This window comes from Eublepharis macularius, chromosome 1 (genome assembly GCF_028583425.1).
Source record: "Eublepharis macularius isolate TG4126 chromosome 1, MPM_Emac_v1.0, whole genome shotgun sequence".
Classification (NCBI taxonomy): Eukaryota; Metazoa; Chordata; class Lepidosauria; order Squamata; family Eublepharidae; genus Eublepharis; species Eublepharis macularius.
The window spans coordinates 103,618,862-103,631,773 of NC_072790.1; the positions used below are offsets into that span (position 1 = coordinate 103,618,862).

A 12,912-nucleotide genomic window follows, 5' to 3' on the forward strand; every position below is an offset into this window, starting at 1 on the left:
ATACAGGAATCCAGGCTGCATATTCCATGCATAAGATTTGTATTTTGTAATATCGCATATATTAACGGGTTTTGCTTTCTTTCACTGTAATTTCAGTTAAATTAACAGATTAAATTGAGTTGATTCAACTAAAAAAGTCAAACTGGAAGGATGTGGGGAAACAGGAGGTCAGTCCATCCTTTGTCTTTTTCTTTAATACAGTCAGTTGATCTACATAGAACTTGTTTCCTTTTCTCTTTGCTTATTTATTTATTTATTTTTATTTACTTTTGATTTCTATTCCACCCTCCCCAACTAGCATGCTCAGGGCAGATTACACTCTGCAAAACAACACACTAAAAACTTACATTTTACAATTTTAAAACAACCATATAAAACAGTGCAATATAAATGTTTAAAAAGGTACAAAAAAGCAGCACAGGAGTAGTCAGTTGATCAATCAGTCTGCCACCTACTCCACCATATTAAAATTACCTGCGTGGTAGGTTAAAACAGTTTGATGGTGGATGCCTCTAGTAGGGAAGGCATTCACCTCTATTTGGCTGGTAGGGGCCCAGCTCAGCCTCAACCATATGCCTGGTGGAACAGTTCTGTCTTGCAGGCCCGGCGGAAGGATAACAAATCCTGCCAGGCCCTGGTCTCATTGGGACAGAGCATTCCACCAAGTTGTATCCAAGACCAAAAAGGCCCTGGCTCTGTTTGAGTCTAAGCAGGCCTCTCTGGGGCCAGGGACCACTTGCAGTTGTTTGGCACCTGATCTAAGCATCCTCAGGGGAACGTATAGGGAGAGGCAGTCCCGCAGATACACCAGTCCCAGTCTGCATAGGGCTTTATAGGTAAGTACCAAAACCTTGAATCTGATCGGTACTCCAATGGCAGCCAATGCAGCTGGCGCAATACCGGTGTTATATGTTCACTGCCAGGCACTCCAGTGATAACATGTGCCGCTGCATTTTGAACCAGCTGCAGCTGCCGGATCAGACCAAAGGGAAGCCCCATGTAGAGCATGTTACAGTAGTCTAACCTAGAGGTGACCATTGCCTGGATCACTGTCATTAAGTCGCGAGTCGAGAGAGAAGAGACAAGCTGCCTGGCCTGTCGAAGATGGAAAAAAGAAGACCTAACAACCGCTGCGACCTGAGCCTTCATTTTCAGGAAGGCATCTAGGATTACCCCCAGTCTCCTGACCCTTGGAACTGGTGTAAGCAACGCCCCATCGAGGGCCAGGAGCTGGAGCCCCAAATCAATGTGCCCGCAGCTCAAGTACAGGATCCGTCTTCGTGGGGTTTAATTTCAGCCGACTTTGCTTCAACCATCCAGTCATGGCTTCAAAAGCATGCCCCAGGACATCTAGGGCAAAGCCAGGCCAGCCATCCATCAGCAGATATAACTTGGTGTCATCAGCATACTAGTGGCAGCCAAGTCCAAAGCTCCGCACCAACTGGGAAAGGGGATGCATATAGATGTTAAACAGTAATAGGGAGAGTATTGCTCCCTGCAGCATGCCACATATCAATGGGTGGTGGGATGACAACTTCTCCCCCAGTGCCACCCTCTGTCCTCGACCATGGAGAAAAGAGACAAGCCACTATAGTGCCATCCCTTGTATCCCCATATCAGCGAGGTGGTGAGTCAAAATATCGTAGCCGACCGTATCAAACGCTGCCGAAAGATCTAATAATATCAGTAGCACCAATCCGCCTCAGTCTAGGTGTCTGCAGAGATTGTCCGTGAGGGCGACCAGCAGTGTCTCTGCAACTGCTCCTCTGCCACCCGCTCAATCACCTTACCCAGAAATGGGAGGTTCAAGACTGGGCGGTAACTGACTGGGTCGGCAGGATCCAATGATGGTTTATTTAAAAGAGGCCTCACCACAGCCTCCTTTAGCACCTCGGGAAAAACCCCAGAGCCCAAGGACGTTGATAATAGCCTCCAGGGAACCCCGTAGTCCATCGACACCAGCTTTCACCAGCTACAACGGACATGGGTCCAGGAGGCATGTGGTAGGCCTCACTGCCTGCAGGATCCTGTCAACCTCCTCCCCAGAAAGTGAGCTGAAATGATCAAATATCGGCCCAGAAGACAGCCAAGGGGCCTCTAGTTCACGTACCGTATCAGTCGTGGCTGGTAAATCGTGGCGGAGAGACAGGATTTTAACAGCAAAAAAGCTCGCAAAAGCCTCACAGCTAATGTCTGAATTCAAATTTTGATGGTCTTCCCCTGACAGGGAGACCAATGACCGTACCACGCTGAACAATTTTGCTGGGCATGAGCTAGCTCATGCAGTGGAAGCTGTGTAAAATATTGAATTGTTGTACTTAAATACTGGTACCTTCCAGCTGCTTTCCCATTCCTTTTACTCTTGATCACGTGTTTCAAGCTGTTCTGTCATGTGTCCTGAAGAAATTGCAATAAAAAAACCTAGGAAGCAGAAGAAACATGGGTTTTAACCTCAAAGAAACAATTAACAACATTTGTGCACTCTTTGCAATGGCTTTTCACATACTTTCCCTTACACAGCATATATATAGTCCCTAACTGTAGTTGGAATTAATGTTTAGGATATAGATTCCCTTACAGAATATTTCAGTTTTGTCTGTAATAAACATTTGTCTTGAGATATTGTTTTGGAAAATATCACTTTGCTAATACTTTTTTTATTATTAGTTTTCCTTTTTATATACTCTTGCTGCAGTACAATAAGTGATGTTTTTGTTTGCTTTCATTTACAGCAAGTATTGTTTTACATCCATAAAATGTATGTAATAAACATGTATAGAATGTTTGTTTGCAATCTGATGAACAGTTATGCACGCTTACATTCCCCTGAAATCAGTGGGCTTTAAGCATGTCTAATTTACCACTGGATACAATCCAGAGAATCTGAAACGTGTATGTCCCATTGAAATTGAGTGTTTCAAGTGCCATTTATTTCAGTGTGAGATTTAAGTGAGCGTAGATTTCCTGGGAAGGTGCCCAAGGAATATAAATGCTAATATTTGTTCTCATATTATTCAAATAGAATTAATTGTCAACAATTTGTCCACTTCAGCGTATAATATTGTTCAGATTGGATTACATGTCTATAAATATACCATATATAAATATCCTAAACATTTCACAGATGGAGTTAATTTTAGAGATTAAATTGTTTATTTTTTGTCAGGGTTAGAACTTTAGGCATTTCAGATGGCGGGTCGTCTGTAAAAGCTATTTGTCTACTTTTTTCTAATATTACTTCACATGTGCCTCTTTCAGAATTTTAGCAGCCATTGCAGATTTCTGGCAGGAAAATATTTGTGTAGTTTGTGGATGGATGTGAAGCATGAGCCTTGGCTAGAAACCTTCAACTAGAAAGCCAAACCTGTGCTTATTACCAGCAGCTCTTTTCAGCCTGGATTAGAGATGGGCATGAACCAGGAAAAAATGAACTGTGCAGTTCATGGTTCGTCACGTTTCACAAACCACAAACTTCTACGAACTTGTCCCAGCTCGCAAACCGGTTCAGTTGGTTCGTGAAAATGTCAGTTCTGGGATAGTAGAAAGTCACTTCTAGGGCTGCAGAAAGCCCATTCCCTCCCGTTGCCTAGGAAACTGATTTATTGGTGCCAGGCTGTCTGCATTGACAAACCAAAAAATGAACCAAATAAACTGGCCTAAAAGTTCATGGCGGTTCATCAGAAATGGGCTCTGACAAACCACCGGTTCATAAACCATGAACTGCCCCGATTAATGACAAATTTTGGTTTGTATTTCGGTTTGTGCCTACCTCTAGCCTGGATTTTTAAATATGTCCTTAGGCAAGAGTACCCTGGAAACAGAAATTTCTTTCCCTTCTTGCCTAATGCTGAGGCCTACCCCTTTCCCCCAGTGCAAACATATGAATCAGTCTTACCCTGATGTATTCAGACGCAAGTTCAGCTCCATTTCTCTGTTCTCCTTGGTTCTAGACTTCAAGCAGTCCTTTAAAAGGAAGCAGGGAAAGGCTGTAGATGGATTGGGGAACAGTTTGTATTCAGTGTTTCCTTCTACTCTACCTACTTTTAAGTATGTACGTTTTGTTCCTTTTATCATTCCTTCTCTTTGACTTGCCTTATCCCTTTTGAAGCCCTTTTTTCCATAGACCTGTTCCCTGCTTGAACTTCTGTCCTTCCTTCTCTGCCCTAGTTTTCCAATATTGTCTAACTGGTCTAACCCGCCCCCGCCCCCAGAGTACAAGTGGACTAAACTACTTTTTCAGCAGTATTTACAGTAAGTAGCAGGCTGTTGCTTTTCGAACACAAACTCATGACCCATATATAACAGTACTTACATTTCAACAATTGTCTCATCATTCAAGATGCTCTTTACCTCACAAAAATAAAATAGTAATTTGTACTTTATAAAATAATATTTGTACTTTAAACTAGTGACAATATCCTTTTAATTCATGAAAATGTCATTCGGTTGTTTTGTTTTTTGCTGTTGTAGGAATGACTTTGCAGAACTTTTTGACATTGTGATCACAAATGCCTTGAAACCTGGTTTCTTCTCTCAGCCACCAAATCAGAGACCTTTCCGAACACTGGGTAAGCTAGAATAATTATGTTTTCAAGTAATTGTAAAAAATGAGGACAAGCACTTTTTAGAGGCAGTGGAGATAGTAGCCTGTGTCAGTGAAAATGATTAGGATTTTTTGTAACTCTAGGTACAATTTTCTAGAATTTTAGGTACAGACAATTTTCTAGAAATAATGAAAGATTTCAAGGGCTTGGAATTAGAAAATAGAGTGGAGCTGATTAAAGCATCAATGATGGTTGCAGGGGGAAAGAAGAGGTCAGCAAGACTTCCCTCTCAGCATAGACATTTGAAAGGTAATATTTTTATTGTTGCATATGAAGCCTCTAAACCTTCAACTGGGAAAAATCATGTCTTCATTAGATATTAATTTTATGGATAGAATGAAAATAGTATAACATAATGACTAAAGGCTGTTTCACACATGAAACAAAAGCCAGTGTGTGTATGTTCTGGAGACCCAGGTTTGAATCTCATTTCTGCCATAGAAGCTCACTGGTTGACTTTGGGCCAGTTACACACACTCAGCCCAACCTACCTCACAGGATTGTTGTGAGGATAAAATGGAGGAGAAGAGAACAGTGTAAATCACTTTGGCTCCTGATTGGGAAGAAAGGCAGGGTATAAATGAAGTAAATAGGTAAATAAATAAAACAGTTTACTGACCCACTGCTAAGCTGTTCCACTGAGAAATATTTTATATAGGATTCTGGTTATCTTCAGCTAGCTATATATTTCTTTTACGGTCTTCCAAAGATATTTTGCCTTTACTCTATTTCCATCAAAATATAACTCTTCTAATAAATTTTAATAGTTATCATAAAATCATAGATAAACCAAAAACTACCATGTCCTATGAACATAAAAAGAAAAGTCTCTAATTTGAAATTGGAGGCATAACTGTGCTATAAAGAACTGCTCTTTGCTCGTTCATGTCTTTGATTTTTCCAGAGCACTCTGTCTCCAAAGAATAAAAGATGGATCAAAATAGGATTTTCCCCTTTGAAAGCAGAATTTGGGGGAACTCTAGTGCAAGTCGTGCCCCAGGATGCCGAAGCCAGCCAGGCCTATTGATGCCAGCCTGGTGTTTTGTTTCACCTTCATTGTACAGCCCCATGCAAACAGCAGGACCATTTATTGACTCATAGTTTGTGCACACCTGATCTAATATTAAAAAATTACTCAAATTTAAAATCATTGTGGCTACAGTGTCTATTTTTACAGTGCAATACTTAGGATTGCACTGCTAATGTCGCCAGAGCAATCCCAAGAGGTTGCTACTTTCAGTCCATGAAGAACTGCCTTTGATTTAGGAAGTGAATATAAGATAAAGTAAAGGATGCATCTGTTTTTTCTGGCTTTCAGACACTGAAAGTTACCAAACAGTGACAGCAGTACTGCCTGGATAATGCCCGTCAGCTAAGAATGAACAGAGTTTCCTTTGTTTGATGAGACTGAGCGGTATAATCACTCACAAACTATTGTTAGCTCTATCATAGCAGCTTTCCCCTGTAAACTTTAGAACTACACATGGAGTGTTAGTTCTGCCTTTTGATTCATAGTGGATTTTAAAGTAAAAATACATATAGTTGGGCTCTGAATACTGACACCATTTGACACCATTTGACTGGGGCCAGAGCAAGTTTTTTTCCCATCTTGTCACATCCTGTATCCCATATGATTAGGTGTATGAGTAAATTACATAGCATAAGGAAAGTTGGATTAGATTTAGAAGCTGGAGTGAAAATTGGTGGAAGGAACATTAACCATTTGAGATATGCAGATGACACTACATTACTGACAAAAAATAGTGAAGACTTGAAACAACTACTGCTGAAGGTTAAAGAAGCAACTGTTACAGCAGGTTTACAGCTGAACATCAGGAAGACAAACATAATGACTACTAAGGAATTACACAATTTCAAGGTAGACAATGAAGAAATTGAATTTGTTAAAGACTTATTATTCCTTGGCTCAGTCATCAACCAAAAGGGGGCTGCACCCAAGAAATCAGAAGACGGTCGAGACTTGGAAGGGTAGCCCTGAAGGGACAAGAAAAAAAATCCATAAGGATATGTTGTTGGAGACCAAGATCAAGATAATCCACTATGGAATTCCTCATTACTACGTATGAACGAGAGTGTTGGACGTTAAAGAAAGCTGACAGGAAGAAATTTGATTCATTTGAAATGTGGTGGAGGAGAGTTTTACGGACAGCCAAGAAGACTCATATGGGTTCTAGATGAAATCAAGCCTGAATTCTCCCTAGAAGCCAAAATGACAAAACTGAAGCTATCATACCTTGGTCATATCATGAGAAGACAAGTGTATGTGCTATGTGCCATCAAGTCACCTCCGACCTATGGCAACCCTATGAAAGAAAGACCTCCAAAACATTCTATCATTAACAGACTTGCTCTTTTCCTACTGCCTTCCACTTTTCTTAGGATTATTGACTTTTTCAGAGAATAATGGAATTCCGAATAAAACCCAAATCTGTATACTATACTGGTAGTTTTGGATCCAAATATTGGGAATAATGAGTATTAACCTTCTTTCAAAGGATATTTCGCTTCTAGTCTTAAGGTGGAGTGTCATTTGTGCCTGGGTGGTGGTGGGGGGTGGAGAGAACAGGATGACAGTGGGCAATTTTGGGCCCAGCAATGGGCCTATCAGCCAGGTAGCCTTTAAGCAGCTTCCGACAGCCCTGCCCCCTACAGGCCAGCTGGATCTGAGGTCTTCAGGTTTCAATCTGGTTGCCAGCTCATGTTGAAAAGGATGAGGTGGTACGTATACTGGGCATTCAGGAACTCTCTCCCAGCAATGACTCAATCTCCCATGTTTCCTATTAATTCTGTTGTGCTACCCATCCTTTGCTATGTCCATGGGGATGGGGGGGGGGTCACTAGTTAACCGGGTTGGGAAGGAATTTTACCCATGCTGTGATTGGCTAATAGGCTCTGGGTTTTTGCCTTCCTCACAGCAAACAGTATATACTGTGTATGCCTGATTGCACTGTTAATGAAGCACAATGGACTGCTGGCAAGTAGGCACTGGCTGGGGAACCTATTACAGGTTGTATAGGGTGAGCTCCCTGCATGATCCTAAAAGAAGAGGAGGTCCCATTAAGGGGCTCTGGTGGGCCTAGTACATGGCAGCTGACCTTGGAGCTGACACACTGACCACACCCCCAGGAAGATAGTTTTTTTTATATAAAAATTTTTATTGGATTAGACACATATAAAATTTATTACAATCACATTCCCTTAAATTTTCCAATTCTAACCCCCTCCCTTTCCCCCCCCTTTTGTTGACTTCCAACAGTTTTCCAACCCCTTGTCTATTCTCCCTCTACTCATTTCAAACTTATTGTACTTATTATAATATACTTTCAAACTCTTCTAAGCTTTTCTATAGTAACATAGTGCTATCTCTAATTTCCTTCCCAAATGGGTAAAAGTATGACAATCTTAACTTATCTTTTTCAATAATAGTAATAATAATCATTTTGGTATTCTGTACTCTATCTTACTCTTTCTAAGTACTTCAAAATGGGACAAACAATTTGTCCCTCTTTATGCATAACTTCACATACTTCTATAAACATTGCATACATTTATTATAAATTAATCAACTTGACTTGTACTCTATGTGTTACTCTTTACTTTCTTTTACATGTCTTGTCCTTTTTGATTAACTAATTTCTCCATTGTAAAACTACACAACAAACAATTCATGTACACATTCAACAAAGGTCTATCAATTAGACCTATATTATGTATGCTAATGTATATTAATTCTCCATTGTACAGTTATCTGCTTACTTAAAAAAAGTTAATTAAATTCTATCCTTATAATCCTTATAATAGTAACACTATTGATACCCAACTGTTCATACTAATCAAATAAAATAATTGCTTAGAATTTTTTCCACTTTACTCTCTCCCCCCGGTATAGTCACTCCCCTCTCCTTTTGTTATATTTCAGTAATTATCAAACTGCCACAGTCCTCCCACCTCCCATTTTTTCACCAGATATCGTTTCAGCCTCTCCCAGTCCGTGTTAAACTGTCCCGGGTCAAGGTCTCTCAATTTTCTTGTCATTTTATCCATCTCCGCCATGTACAGCAATTTGTAAATCCAGTCCTCAATAGTTGGCACTTCTTGTACTTTCCATTTCTGCGCATATAAGAGTCTAGCTGCTGCTGTCATGTAAAATAGCAATGTCCTGTGTTGTGCTGGAATATCTTCCATTCCCAAGTTCAGTAGCAGGAGTTCTGGGTTCTTATTAACTTGAAATTGTAAAATCTCACTCATTACTCTTATTATTGCCCCCACACTTTGGTTATATCACGAGAAGACAATATTCACTATGGGTGCCCCCAGCCACTCTCCATTATTTCCTATGGGAAGAAACATTATCCAGTGCTTTCTCCAGGGCAAAGACAGAAGCCTAAAAAAGCGCCTTAGTGAAACATACAAGAGTAACCACAATGGCCAAGCCTTCCATGCAAACAGAACTAATGTCAAATCAGAGAATCCCTGCATAACCAACTTGAAGCAAGGAACACTCTTACAAGCCCAGAAGAACCCAGGGCCAATGCAAGTCCAATAGAACCAACATCAAACCAGAGAATCCTAGAACCCAAACTGGCAAGCCAGTAGTATCAAGGCAGCCAGCCGGACCTGCCAATGACATATGGCAAGCAAACAACACTGACACAGACACACACATGTTAACACTGCCTCCCTTTCCCCTTCTATACTGGGAAACATGCAAAGGTGGTGTGTGGGGGTGGGGGGAACAAGGTGCTGCAACCTTTAAAATGCAATTCCTGGATATTCTTGAATATATTCAGATAATTCAGAAACGTAACTACTGATTTATCCAAATATACTGCAGTAAGACAGATATATCCAGATATACCTGAATAATACCAAATAGGTATTTTTCAGATATATTTTTAAACCAAGTATACCAAATTAATGACCACGTTTGAGAGCCACTCTTGTTTTATGTTTTCCCAGCCTGTTCCAGGACAGGGATTGCAGAGAGAAGCCACATGGGAAAAGGTCAATGAATTTATGATATCGGTTCTCATATCAGACTCTATATACGGCTAATTTCAGTACTTATTGCCAGAATGTAGAGCTTTATAGAAGGTTCCCTCTATTTTAAGTCCCCAGAAGGAAAGCAGTCCATTGAGTGATGGGTTATTTCCAGGTATTTTTTCTGAACATCAGGTATTTTATTTTAGAAGACAAAAGATTTTTGTTGTCAAATACTTGGGGCTTATATTTACAGAATACCACGGTATTGCTGATACTGATCTACTGCTAGGTAATGGTGAACAATGAGTATCAGGGAGTCAAACCAAGCCTGACTCCTAGTCCAAAAACTGGTTCAGAGAGAATTTTTCCATGAACAGGAACTGAACTTGAACCTAAAATCCAAGGCAGCTGTTCAGGTTTGGCTCTGGTTTAGGTTTGAAATAACCAAAGGATTTTAGGCTTGAGTTCAGTTCAGGTTCTGAACCAGTTTTGGAGTCAGGGTCAGCATTGGTTTGACTCCTTGATAGTCATTGTTGTGCCCTGAGCAATAGCTAGAAAATGCCTGATCCATAACCCACCCACCACGAGATAATACATCCTCCCGAACACTGCCGCCAACTGCTTTGCTTTGGCAAGCCCTAGCATGCTGCCATCAGTTCAGCTAACTGCCCAGCAACTGCTACTAATGATAAAAGCTGGTTGGTCATCATAAGTGCTGTTGCCCAAGGAATAGGGTTCTGTAGGCTGCTCACTAGGGATGTTACATGATTGCTTCTGTCCATGCAGCCATTCTCCTGCCCACACGAAGGCCTCTCCAAGATTGAGTGGATCAGGAAGGTGTCAAAATCACCTTCCTGATCCACATTAATTAAAAATGCTGTGCATCGCAGTGGAGTTGTGGATGAAGTTCTGAATGTTTCGTAACAAATAGAATTGATTCTGCAGTTCTAACATCTGTTCTTGCTATTCTTTACAAAAGCTGAGAAATTAATTCTCATCTGTTTCCAACCTTACAGCTTCTGTTGTTTATTAAACCCTTTGTGTATCTTCTTTTAAGAAAAAAAAGACTTGGCGTTATTGTATTTAGGATCAAGTATTTGGCTTTTAAATGTCTAAATGACACAGTCTTGGAGAGCCAGGATTGTCAGTCTCTGCTAAGACAAGAATCCATAACTGGAAATTTCCACTGGTTTTCAGTGCTGCAGAAAGTGAAAAGTTAAGTACATATATATCCATGTGTTTTACATTTTTGTATTATATTCAGAGTGTCTGCCCATGGTGTCTTCAACTCTTCATCTTCATCAAGAGATCCAAGCAGTGGAAATGCAAGCACAGGGATTCATTAGGGGTTATCCACATGCTTTGTTTTGACAGTAAATGCCACATATGGCATTAAAGCAATATGGAAGTAATGCAAAATCCATTTCAAAGAAAACCAGTGTTTATTCCTCCAGAGACTAGATGGACACAATACTCCCTTTGTTGAAGGTGGAAGAGGTTTTTCTATCACATGCCTTGCCATATGCACCTAAATGTAAATGTTCCACTATGAAAATAATGTATTTTTCCCTGAAGATGCTACAGTATCAAACCTCCATTATAACTCCTGAGTTTATTGAGAATTATGGTTACTTCAGCACTAGTAATGAAAGCCATCATGTTAATAAAGAAACGTACGCTACTCTGATCTGTTTGTACTCGTACTCCCCATCTCCTTTTGTTATCCTAGGACATGCTCATATATTAACTTCTTATGTATATATCTAGAATATTTTTATATGCACTTAAAGTGTAAAATATGAATGTGATAAACAGGCATTTGAAAACACAAGAATCATAGGAACACTTGCTTATGGAACTTATTGTTATAATGGTTACAGGAATGAAAACTTAAGTAATAAAGAAGTCTGCCTTAAGCTGGAAGGAATGATGGGTGTGGAAATGACCTTTCAAAACTGTTAAATCAATGGTTGAAAAGGACAGAGGACTAAAGAACTGATGGTCAGCCCAAACTGTTCATTACAGAATTACTGCAGTAAACGAGGATATATTTCATTGGCCTGTGGGGAAATAGGTAGAATACGTTATTTCATAAAGAAAACCATAGTGAGACAAACAATACTTTGTAGGAATACTATGAATAGGAATACTGGGAATAATAGAAATACTATTTGTGTGTATGGGGTAGCAGTTAAAGTGCTGAATTATGCCGGTGGTGAGGAGGTTTGAATCCTCCACTCATTGGGAATCTCACTGGGTGCCCTAGGCACAACCTACCTCTAATCAACCTCACAGGGTTGTTGTAAGAGCAAAATGAAGGAAAATGGAACCATATTGTATACCTTGAAGGAAGCACAGAATGTTAACTAAATAAATATTAAAGAAGCAATTCTTTTTTTCCTTCATGTATTATTGTAATTTACTATAAATGTTGGATGATATGGCAGAGTTCCTACAACACAATTGCATCACTTTTACAACTAGCAGTGGGATTTGCAAACTGAGACTTAAAGCAATTAATGCCGCTAAAATGAAGCGGTTTGCATACAACATTCCTTACAGATTTGAGCTTGGCAGCAACTGCTGAAAAACTTCCTTGAGACATAGTTTCCATGCATCTGTGCCTGCTGGTTTTCATTAAAAGCTTCACTGTTCATTTGTGTGTTCTTCAGAAAAATTTCAGGTCTTTTACTAGGGATAGGCCTTAAAAATTCTTTTTCACAGGAAACACATTCTACTTTTTATTTCCATTAATATCAATTCAGTTATTTTAAGCATGTTATAATTAGTTCCAAGACTTTCTGGTGATGTAACCAATAAGAGCATCATATTTTGCCAGCAGTCTGAATACAGGGATTATGAAAGGTTAAATTACCTAAAATTTACAGTCCTTGTCTCCCCACTAGTTATTATGGGTTAGTGCTAAGTTGAATTTGATTTAACTCCCACCTACCTATCCAGTAGCTTGCATTTAATATACGTGTGAATTAAGGGCTTTAATTAAAACAACTGGAATTCTTCTCGAGAGCTAGCCCAAGTCCTAATCAGAGCACTGTAATATCCTCCACCCATGGAATTGAATGTGGGGTGTGTGACTTTCTTACAGTATAGATGGCCTAGTAGAGGATGGAGGTATTTGTGGTTGCCATTTGTAAAAAAACAACAACAAAAAACCATGGTTCAAAAGTCCCATGGGTGGAGTTCCAGTAATATAGACATTATCCTGTCCCCTTTCTGACTTTCACTCCTCACAACCTCTGAAAAACCATTATGAAGGGAAATGGTTAAGTGTTTCACCTGCGTA

General features: G+C 39.9%; 1 protein-coding gene across 3 annotated transcripts in view; it reads left to right on the top strand.

Annotated features, from left to right (window-relative positions):
- Window positions 1–12,912, top strand: part of NT5DC1 (5'-nucleotidase domain containing 1) — a 159,240-nt gene that overhangs the window by 124,915 nt on the left and 21,413 nt on the right. For 2 of the 3 annotated variants that reach the window (XM_054979042.1, XM_054979043.1), the window contains exon 8: window positions 4,471–4,568. The exons of the other annotated variant lie outside the window; for it this stretch is intronic. In XM_054979042.1, coding sequence (XP_054835017.1) covers window positions 4,471–4,568 — 98 coding nt within the window. The remainder of the gene's footprint in view (window positions 1–4,470; window positions 4,569–12,912) is intronic. 3 annotated transcript variants of the gene reach the window in all.